General features: G+C 34.5%; 1 protein-coding gene across 2 annotated transcripts in view; it reads right to left on the minus strand.

Annotated features, from left to right (window-relative positions):
• Positions 1–3730: 3730 nt before the first annotated feature.
• Positions 3731–12081, minus strand: part of LOC145668494 (E3 ubiquitin-protein ligase ZSWIM2-like) — a gene marked incomplete at its 3' end in the record, with an annotated part of 229351 nt that continues 221000 nt past the window's right edge. For both annotated transcript variants that reach the window (XM_081736448.1, XM_081736447.1), the window contains 1 exon segment: positions 3731–5333. In XM_081736448.1, the coding sequence (XP_081592574.1) occupies positions 4820–5333 (514 nt within the window).

The following is a 12081-nucleotide window of genomic DNA, read 5'->3' on the forward strand; positions in this document are numbered from 1 at the left end:
ATGGAGGCTGAACTTGGACTTAAATGGCACCAGGACTGCCACCAATTAATTTCGCGACACTAAGATCGGTTGTTTTCTATATTTTTTACATGTCACCATTTCATCCCTTTGCCCCAAGTGACAATGAGGGCTTAAATCAGACTTAAATGGCATTGAGAGTGCAACTATTTATTCGAATGACCCCGAAAAGTATGGATTGGAGTTTAATATCTGTCGTTTTCGATCGTTTTATTTTTTTCATCCTCCCCTCCCCGTAGACCTCTTACGCGAACTGGGAACTGATTTTGGAATCAGAGGGCGCCAAAATGGTCACCAATCAACTTAGGAAACCCTAAAAACTATGGATTCGACACCAATATCCGACACCGGTCATTTTCAATTATTTACATATGTCACCGTTTTTCACTCCATCAGGAGTACTAAGGGGGGATGAATTTGGATTTTAACGTAATCAGAAGTGTTACTCTTAATCTCAGCGACCCCGAAAAGTATGGATTCGATGCTCATATTCGCCGTTTTCGATCATTTTTATATGTCACTCTACCTATTCACCGTAGGTGTGCGAAGGGGCCTCATGTTCTCCCTCCCTCCTGAGTGTGCTAGGGTGTGTCGGGGTGTGCTCTTACCCCGACAGTACTCTTTTAGGGACTGTAAGCAATATGCACACCAGTTTAATTAAAATCCTCCAGGCATTCCAGAGTTACACTGGAACATATACAGACACACACATACATATATACATACATACACTTACATCACTTTTTACGTATATAAAGATTATGCATCTATTTACGTATCTACATTTCACGATAAACATTTGTGTATATTTCGAAAGTGGTAAAGTTAGATTCTTATCTAGCAATAGAGTTGAGAGTATTACTGTTATTAATGTAATCCTATTAAATTATTAGCGAAGAAGAAGTCAAGGTTGTAGAGGTACCAGTACATCTTACCAGATGGTCCAACTCAAACTGAACATAAAATCAAAATGTACTACTTAATTAGCTGGGTGAATTTTTTCCTGTTAGACTAGCATTAATAGTTATCAGGATGAAGCAAATAAACAGCCAAACAGTCAATCGTCGCTGAGTAGCAGGTAGAATGCGAAACTTTTGAGAAAAAGTAACATTATCTTGAACACCAATCACTTTTTTTTTTCTTGTTTAAAATGAGTTTCCATTGAGGTAAAAGGATGAAAATGTACGATCTTTATGAAGAATGAGAATCGTTTATATCAAAAGATAAATGAGTGCGTTTGCTGTGCAACACTTGCGTTGCTCTGATAAAGGAAGGTAATGGGGAAAGGCATTACTTCTCTTTACAAGAGAAGAAATGTTAACTCCAATTTCCCTCCTAAAAGTGAATTAAGGCAAATGACAGTACAGTATCAGTGGTTGGATCGTTGGATCGTTGGATCGATACATAGTTGGATCGCCAAAGAATTGTAGTAGATCATCATAGATTTTCACAGCCTGAGGCTGGCCACCTCTGGTGTACAATGTAAGCTGTAAGGCTACATGACGTTTCAGACGCTCCATGGATCACAAATGCAATGTCGGATAGACACCATAAATGAGTACAGTTATAATAATAGTTGCGTCATATAGATATACGAACCCATTAGAGGAAGACTTACCATATGTCCGGGATTAGCCCGGGCAATCGGATTTCAAGCCTGGATCCTTGATTTTCTGGTTAATCAATGGAAGGCCCAGAAGTTTCACTCCGTTTACTCAAGCAGATGATAAGTGTGCTGAAATCGCGGATGGTGATTATCGCAGAATCCAATTCAAAATAAATTTTTGGACTTTTTTTTTTACTTGAAATTGACATTTTTAATGTGAAAATAACAATTTAGAAAATAATTCAGGTAATTTGTAAATAATGTACTTTAAGTAAAGAAAATGAGTAAAAAAACATTTACTGGAATTTAAAGTTAGCCTATGTGTGCTTCTGAAAGCCCTCACCTCTACCCATTCTGAAAAAAATGTCCGGGAGTGGTATCCAGAAAGTATGGTAAGCATTATTAGAGGGCGCTTTGTACAATTTATTGTTAAATCTCTTTTTTCAAATCTACGGCCTCGTGTTGAATATCTACGTCGTCTACTGTATATATGTTTTTTTTTTTTTTTTTTTTTTTAGCTCATTGATTTATATTTTTGTTATTATTTCCTTTTTGGTTTGAAATGAATTCGAATTTTAATGGTTTTATTTTACTGAATTCATCTTCAAATCTATTTACCTTGAAAAGTAATACATGATTTTAATATTTAACAACTAAATTTAACCAATATTTAATTTATGTGCAATGCAAATTCATTTTAAAGAAAGCAAGGTACAGTACATTTTTACTAGACTTGAAGTAGAAATCTGTAAAATCACATTATTAAAATTTCACTTCCCTTCAAAGAAAACAAAATTTTTTTGTCCGTATGAATCAACATAGGAAAAAAGAGCGTAGTAACACAAAAGTCCCATTCTAATTAATCATAGAATTTAGAAAATATTAAAATAAACTGTGTACTGTTATATACTGTACTATAAAGAAACATACCAATTTAGAATACCAGAAGATTTTATTCTGGTCCTCATTATAAAAATTGTCTCTCCGAACAACATGCCTGCAAAATATAAACTATGCCTGATCAATGAATTTCTATTGGATTGGCTTTCCCACAATGACGACGTGTTCCAGGGAAAGAAGGAAAGAATTCCGACAGATTAATCTTGAACCGAAAGAAAGCAATTGGAATGTAGAAAATCCAATGGCTTAACCACAGCTTCCTTCCGTTGCCAGTGTCAAGGTCGACTGGTCATCTTATTCCTCCTCCATCCTCCTCCACAAAAGGAGCATGCATCATCATCATTCCATGCGAAAATACGTACAGAGCTAACAGACTGGCTTACAACAGATAAGTTAATGACAGGATTATACGATTGTATCCTGAAGCGTTGTTCTTTTTGTAGGTTTTTGGAAGATAATAAAATTACGCAAGTGCCTTTATGAAAGGTTTTGCAACATTATCGCCCAACAAAGTACATACTCTATCTTTAACACATGAATGAAAATATCATCTTTACAAACAAACAACATAATTTGTGAAGAGAAAGAAATAACCAAACTTAGGTTCGATCCTATGTTTGCACTTACTTCAATCACCACCACTAGAGTTTGTCAACAAGAAGTTATATAGAGACCAAAATGTACAGTTACCGTGAGAAATTGAAATACGGTTGTTCATTAACATTAGTAAAAGAAACAAAAAGAAGGGGTAAGGTGAAACATATGACCTTGAGAATCAAAAACCACGTGGTAAAATTGTTTCAGTAATGTATGATTTGCTTTAGTAGTGTATCATCTGAACCTGATGAAAATTCCGTAATAGGGCTTAGAATGGATGCTGTCCTTCTAACATTTCTTTCTTCTGTAAAAATAATATCATTTCTGTAAGTACAACATTTTGGTAAGTAGTTTTGCAACATTTTTCAGTCTTGTATTCTTCAAATATGAAGTAATTTTTGGTTGTAGTGACTTTTTCATGGCTGATTACAGCAAAATACATTTATTTTCTTCTAATTTAATTTATTTTTTCTCTTTCTGTTTATATACTTGGAAAATGAACTTTAAAATTTAAAATATTTACAAACAATGATAAGATTTTTTCTTTTATTCTTCAGTTATTTTTTTCATTTTCTTTTATTAAAAAAATAATCTCAAGGATAGTAGGCCTATATTTCGTTCCCGATCCATAAAACTCATCCAATCTTCCTCACCAAACTTAAGATAAAGGCAGTCTTTGACAAACTTAGTATAGTACTGATACGAAATATCATGATTTGTACGCTTTGGTTCTCGAGCAATCCTTACTCATTTTTTAAAAAAATACATAACCTAAACCTTCAAGTATCAAAAGTTTCCATTATAAAATTTGACTATTGGGCATGAAGTTTAACGTGTTTTTTCTTATTTTCAATAATGGAATGCTTTAGTTGAGACTATTTGATATCTTAGATGGATGCTACTACATTGTACTATTAATTGGATAATTTCCATCTGACAATTTTCTTTCTGATTCTTCGAATAAAAAATATTACTTTTGATGCTTAAAATAAAATCAGGCCTAAAAGGGCTAAAGAGAACTTTACAACCAATAAAGACCAATTTAAAATAACCTTTGTATTTGTGCTTGCGAACTTTCACATTCCTTAAAATTCATTAACTCCTATTAACACTTTTGAGTTTAGAAATGCATTTATTATTCTTTACATTGGTATTCCAGGTTATTTCTTATGATTACCGTCTCCTTAAGCCCATGGTTATAATTTTTATAACATCCTGTGTGTGCAGTACTCAACATTCGTTTCACTGCCATAGCCATACTTTTATTTATTTATTTATGATATCAAAATTTGTCAGTTAACTATATGTTACTATTGGAATGATACAGTATATTTCAACCTTAAAATCTTGGGAGTTATAGCATTACGGAACCTCCAAATTTTGTATGGAATGATTCACTGTGTCACTTTCATGAACGAAAAGATGAATGGTATCAACGTTTAACAATTAAGAAGTATAAAGCTGATGGTTGTAGTAAAATATCGTTTATTTACATAGCACAAAATTTTAAAATATATTAGAATTTTTGGAGATATTAGGGTACATGCAATTTTATTTTTCATTATTGTAAGCTGCAAACTTACCTATACATTATATATTTTTAAAATAAAATTCGTGTTCTTGCAGGAACAACAATATATTTTTGAAAATCATTCATACTTAAGTCTTGACGGAAGAAATTAATATTTTTTTCCCCTCTTACTTCCTGAATGGTTCACAAAGTTCAACTTTCTTACAAATAATATTTATTCCCTTATTATCTATGGCTTCGACAGTTCGAATACCTGCGTGGCTATTCTGCAATTGAAGTCGCTTTTGTTGTTGGTAGAATGCGTTGGAAATTCCTCTTGAAGACGGTCGAGTGTTGATTTTCAACCTTTGTTCATTAACAGGTATGGAAAGTGATGTGATGCTTAATAGAGGGTGGTTGCTGTCCTTTCGATCAGTTACTATCTTCTGTGGCTTCTCCGCCAACAATTGTTCTATAGGTTGGGGACTCGGACTTCCCCGCGCACGAGCAGGTAACGCTGGACATATATGTTTCACCTGAGGAAAGCGTGGTGATGGCGGCGGAGTAGGAGGTGTTTGAAAAGTCCTCTTTTGATATCGTTGGATAATTTCTCTGCGGTCTATCAGAGACAAACGTTTCACTTCGATCAATGGAGAGAAAGGTGCCGTTACATCCCCCATTGATGATGATTTGTATTCTCTTCTGAAACAAAATTAAAAAAAATAATGAACGTTATGCATACTATTACTATATAGTGTTAAAGCTCAGTATATAATTGAAGTGTATGTATAAACGAACACTGCACAATAAAGACGTAATTATGCAATCCGGCCTGTATTTTTAATAGAAAAATCTTTTTGCTTGGCATCTCGTTAACTGAGCCGTCCAATAGAATGAATTCCAGAAATTTCAAAACAATTATAAATGTCTCGTTACAAGAAGTGTTGTGCAACACAGGAAAGTGGAGCACCGTACGGGCGTGAGTCCTCTACCGATACCAAAACAAGCAATATCCACCCCCCACCCCCAGGATCATACCAAAGAAGATTAAACTTCACAAACTCAAGAGCACAACGGCCCTCTAAAGGACCAAAATCTAAAATTTTCAACGGCCCTTCACAGATCCAGTAACCAAATTCATAACGTTGCCTTTGAAAGAGCCAGAAAGCATATTTATATACTAGATCTTCAAAGAGCAGCAGAATTCTGAATGTGAATGCAGCTTTCCAAGAAAACAAAGAACCGGTCAAACAAAGGACGAGAAACTTTGCTGGAGATCAAACTACAGCGAAATAAACGAGTCACACTGAAGAAAAATCATCAACATAGCAAAAAGCATAAACGTCCGAAGATTTCAGCCAAAGAAACAAAGAAGTCATGAAGCAACTCTCATCACACTACAGAAGAAGAAACCACACGAAGAGTGATATGGGTCACATCTCAGACAAGAAAGAAAAAAATCTTAGAAGCTACTAAGAAGATTTTACTGGCCAAATTCCCGATTATCCACAGTAGAATCGGTACTTTCTTCGTGTCACATAGTAAATTACTACAATAATCACAAAACTTCAAAAGTTATAATCAAAGTCACTTTACCCCAGGCAAAGAGATCACAACACATCAAGAATACTACACCACAATTCTTCCATTTGACCTAGCCAGTGAGATCAAAGATAGTAATCTGAAGAACAGTGAAACAATCTGCTACACAAGAAGAAGAAATATATAATTGCAATCTAATGTTTGGAGATTTCGAGTTTCACTTGCAATACAGTACTACGTGAAAATTCTCCACGGGAAAATAAACGTTGGCTAGACACCCCGTTACTGCTCATAGGAAGATACGCGGTTAGGCAACGGACGGTTAAAGTGAGCGCGGTTAAAAGGGAATTCACTGTATGAATAAAAGTAACTAACTGAAATGTCTAGATGAATACATAACATTTAGCATTGAACAGGATTGCGTTTCCATCAATTTAAAGTTTACGGATTCTCTGACACGTCGTTTTAATTCAACATTCTCGCAAGATGATTTTGTTTTTACTTTTCTCAATTTTATGTCTATGATTTCTGAGATTAATTGAGTAAATTAGGTTTATAAATGCCAGAAGGGCTAAATAAAGTAATAACAAACTAATTAAAGTCTAAAGGAACATAAGTATACCATTGGTTGTTGAAGCACGTAAAGTGTCAAAATACGCAAAAATAAATAAATAAATGAAAAATGAAATATTTTTATATCTAATATGGTACAGATCTCATTCGAGTTTAGGTTCACTTTTCTCAATGGGACTCGCGTTCATTAATCTAAATGGTGTTCTCGTTAGCTCAGGTTCACCCTTGGTATTCTCCATGAGGTTTGCACTAGCTCGATCTTGTTGTGATTAACCTCATTGGGTCCATTTGCACTAAAATTCGGATACTCAATTGGGCTCGCCCTCGATAGTGCTCGCGTTTGCTACTCTCATTGGTGCTCGCGTTCTAATTATACGTAGGACTTGTGCTCACACGTGCTCGAGTTCATTTATTGAGTTCGAGGATTCCATCCCATCTTGCCTAATCCCATCTCGCCTAACGATTTATCAGCCGCTGATATCTCCAAGATAAGAATGCCCGCCATTTTAGGCAAGATGGGAGTTCCCATCTTGCCTACTCCCATCTTGCCTAAGATGTAAGAAGGGAATTTCTGTAGAGGGAATTTCTCCATTAAAGAAGGAATCATTTTAACCAGATGTTTCAATCAATATTCGCCGTTCGAATATGTCTGCAGTACAGATACGTACATGGAACAATTATTACATTTTCTGAAACCATCACAAATCTCGGGATAACAATTGATCCATATTTTGAGTGGAAACCCCGTTCAACGTTGTGCGTAAGAAAGCGTTCTGGTCTTTTCATTCACTCACCAGACTAAAGAAAATTCTAACCATTGACACAAAATCACTCCTTGTAAAATCTCTAATATTTCCTCACCTCGAATATTATGATGTAGCTCTATCAGACTTAAATGAAGAACTGTTTATAACGTTTCCAAAACGCCTGTATACGGTTTGCTTATAATCTTAAACGATCAAACAGCTGGGACTAATGAAACTTTCCGATAGACGTTATCTGCACCGACTCACACTTCTCTAAGATTTTGCGTTTTTAACAACCCTCTTACTTATTTCAACGATTGCAACCATTAAATGCTCATCACGATCACGATACAAGATCAGGTGTAAATAAACTCTTTTCACTTCTCCTACACTCCTCTAAATATTACTAGAAATCATTCTTTGCATCCACTGTCCGTGCATGGAATGATCTTCCACCCAACATACAACAATCTCAGTCAATCAATCTATTCAAGAAGTCGGTTGAGCAGACCATCCATGGGTCTCTCTAGGCCAGAGTTTATCAACCTAGGGATTGCAAGAAGCTTTCATGGAGGTCGCGAAGATATGGGAAGAGATAAATATAATTAGAATCTAATACAGAAAAGTATTTTTAAATATTATTTTGAATTTTGTTCTGATTGGCATATTTTTTATACATACTGTTAAGAACAACAAAAAATGGTGTCTTCCCACTTGAGTACGTTCCCATTTTCGTACATGTCAAAATCCTTCCCAGTTGCGTACAAGTGCCAGATGCAATGAAATGTCATGATTTAAAAGCGAGATAAGAATTCCCATTTCCGTACAGGTTCAATAGCTGGTACTATTTCTGTGAGTTTTTGTTTGTTTTTGAGCAGAGCTGGATGTGGAATCTAAATGTTTCGTTTCGAGTAGCAGCCACAACGAATAAGAGCCCCTGAATAGTTTCATTTTGCACACCAGCACGACCTTCTTTATTGGCAGACATTTAAGAGCTACAACAAACTTTCTTCCCAATTTTTTGAATTCATGCAGATATTGAAAGTTCAATAGAGGAAATTAATGTGATTCCAGTGGTTTTTAGCCTTCTCCCGAACAAGAGAAAGTATATATATGAATGGTTAAAGTCCTGAATTGGAATCCTGAAGTTGTAATGGTAGACTTCAAGGAAGCAGTAATAAATTCTTTTAGCACAATTTTCCCTTCAGCTTCCATAAGTGGGTGAAATTTTCACTTTAACCAGAGTCTTTGGTTTAAGATACAGATTTGTTCTTGGTTACAGACTACAAAAACAATGACTTCAGGTTCGAATGTTTGCGTCATTAGCTTTTCTTCCGTTAGAAATGGTCGACAGTGGTTGACTGTCTATTCAAGAAGACATCCCCTAAGCTTGAGCAGTTCTATGGTTATTTTATTGACCAGTGGCCAGAAAATTCTACAGTCCTAATTAGCATGTGGTACTGTCATAAAAAACGCCATAGAACAAATAATCCCGCAGAGGATTGGGATAATAGATTAAATACTCTGCTAAATAAGCAAAATCCTCATGTCATCGAATTAGTCCGTTTTCTCAAGTAAGAAGCCAGGAGAAGTGACCATGCTTACGACGTAAAGTATCTCAGCTTGCAAGGTAAAAAAAAAAAGATATATGCAGCTTGAAAAAAAAAGGTTTTGGGTAGTTTTGATGTTTCAAAAGATGTTAGATGATATTTGGTTGCACTTTCATATATTCATAAGTTGTCATAAACTGTAAATCGTATATCTATATATATTGATAAGCATTACTTATAGATGGTGGTAACAACGGTAAGCGGCCTACTGCACATGGACCAAGATCATAGAAGATCCAGATCAGGGGCGGTCTGGCCAGGTCGGCATGTCGGCAATGCGAAATGGAACAGAAAATTTCCAGGACGCCATCCCAACACATTTTCATGTATCCAAGCCTTACAAGAAGAGCAAGCTTCGAATGAATTAGCTATAAGAATGTTGGAGCTGGGCAATACCCCTAAAAAAAAAAAAAAAAAAAAAAAAAAAAAAAAAAAAAAAAAAAAAGTGGAGAATAATTGATGAAAGACTAAAAAACTTAAAACAAAGACTAGTGAGCGGAAATATTGATTTGTTCACTTACCTTAACGCAGTATCCCATAACGTTCACATAGGGTAGCTTCTCTCTTTCTCTGTGTGTATATACTATTTCATAGGGCAAATTATTGTGACATGAGCATTAATGTGCTTTCTTGTTGTATAGTGCTTATTATATATTCATATTGTAGTTAACAGATATTGCAAATATTCATTGAAACATACTGAAACTAGATTATTGATTTTCTTATGTAGAAAGATTAATACATAGATTATTTCTTTTCTGAAATGTGCGTATGATTTCACAATTTCTTAGTGTTGGTAGTTAATACTAGTACAGGAATTCCCTCTTTAGAGCAGAAATTCCCTTCTTACATCTTAGGCAAGATGGGAGTAGGCAAGATGGGAACTCCCATCTCGCCTAGAATGGCGGAGATTCTTATCTTGGAGATATCAGCGGCTGATAAATCGTTAGGCGAGATGGGATTAGGCAAGATGGGAGGACACCGAGTTCGAGACCAATTGAGCCCGAAAGTTGCGCTCGCGAATTCCATCATCCTTGCTACAAATTCGGTTACGATAATATAGAGCTCCATCCATAGCTCAAACTCCCTTGTGGCTATATGATTAGCGTACGCGCCTTTGGCGCTGAAGACCTGGGTTTGATTCCGGCCATCGATTCATGTGGTTTTTACTCTGCGTTAAGCTGTTGGTCCACGTTTCATATAGCCTTGCTGCTGAAAGAGATGCTAAACTCAAATCCAACCAATCTAGTCTTGGCTCTTTAAAAAGTGTAAGTATCTCTTTACGATTAACGTTTTTAAGCTATCCCTTTTGAAAATTACTCATATAGAGACTAGAGAGCTAATACCAGGCTTAACTTGTTGTTCGAATAATATATATATATATATATATATATATATATATATATATATATATATATATATATATATATATATATATATATATATATATATATATATTAAATTAATGCAACAGGTGTGCACCCATTATAGTGTTCATCAATACACAGTACATTCGTGATTAAAATGCATAAATCTTCCATCTACATACTAAATCATATCCTCAAATTATTGTTTTACATGTACAGTACATAAAATATATCTACATATTGTAGGACTTCTTATTCGGATACTATTATACCAAGTGCACTTTCTTCTAATAGGCGATATACCAAATAGATTCGTATGCTGTGACACTCTGTAAAATGTTCATAACTGCAAGAGTATTTTACTGTTCGGGACATGATAGGAAATTTCTGATAGTGATGTTGGTGCATCTAACTTACTATGTACATGTTTATTTTTTAAAAAATAAAAAGCACAAAAGAAAATGATCTCTTCTTGCTTCAAGGGTATGCAATAACTAATTTGGTAGAAGTGCGACGTATTTTCCATATCGAGGATAAATACCTGTATCCTTTTATATTTAATAACACGCTAATTTGGATTGAATGATTCTATTTGGTGGATATATATTTTTGTGCACTTGAGTTCCAAATTATCTATTCTAGTTTGGAATATATAAAATACTATATATATATAGATTATATAGTATTTTAAGTTCTTGAAATTACTGTTCTAATTAATGTTCTTGAAATTATTTCCCAGTCTCATTATAAACTCGAGATTTCTGTAAGCCTATTTTACTATTTGATTTAGATGAGTATTGTACGCGAGATTTTTTTTCTTAATTTACACACCAAGATCAATTATACGGTCAATTCTTCATAGTTGAATGATATTAATGTAATATTCAAACTCAAAGTACTTTTTTTCTTGTATAAGACATTCCACTGCACCTCTCAGTATTATACGATAGTTTGTTTATTTTGCACTGATTAGAAAATGTATTAATGTCATTTGTAAATTGATATAGTCCCTCTCTGAACGTATGACAATGTAAAATTCTAAATAATTTGTATTTAGCAGCTTTTGTGATTTTATTGCATGAAGTAAATCATTGATACTCAACAAACATAGATAAGGTCCTAATTTTGAACTCTGCGGAACATCTGAATGATCTATAAATTCAGAAGTCACGGTATTTGTGTAGCATACGCGATATAGTAGTAATTTACGTTGGGGAAAAACGACATTTATGATATCAAACACTTTACTGAAGTCTGTACAGTAAAGTCTTTAATTACAAGATTCTGTTGCTAATGAGTGAGCGAACTCAACAAGACTAGTCTATTGATTTTTTAGTTAGAAAATCAATTATATTATGAATATAATTTATTCTGGATAATAATATCAAGTACTTTGACGGATGCAGAGTTTATTGCCACTAGCCCGTACCTAACATTTATAGTAGTATTATTATGTTTCCGTTAGCCTTGGAATTGGATGAATATAAGCAACTTTCTATCTAGTTGGAAAGTATGAACTGGCTACAGGTGGTACTATATAACCTGAAATAGATATTATATGATTGGGAACAATTCTTGATGATATATGGTGGCGTTTTGCCAGGTCCTGCAG

The sequence above is a fragment of the Thermobia domestica genome, chromosome 13, assembly GCF_964235325.1.
Source record: "Thermobia domestica chromosome 13, izTheDome1.hap1.1, whole genome shotgun sequence".
Taxonomy (NCBI): Eukaryota; Metazoa; Arthropoda; class Insecta; order Zygentoma; family Lepismatidae; genus Thermobia; species Thermobia domestica.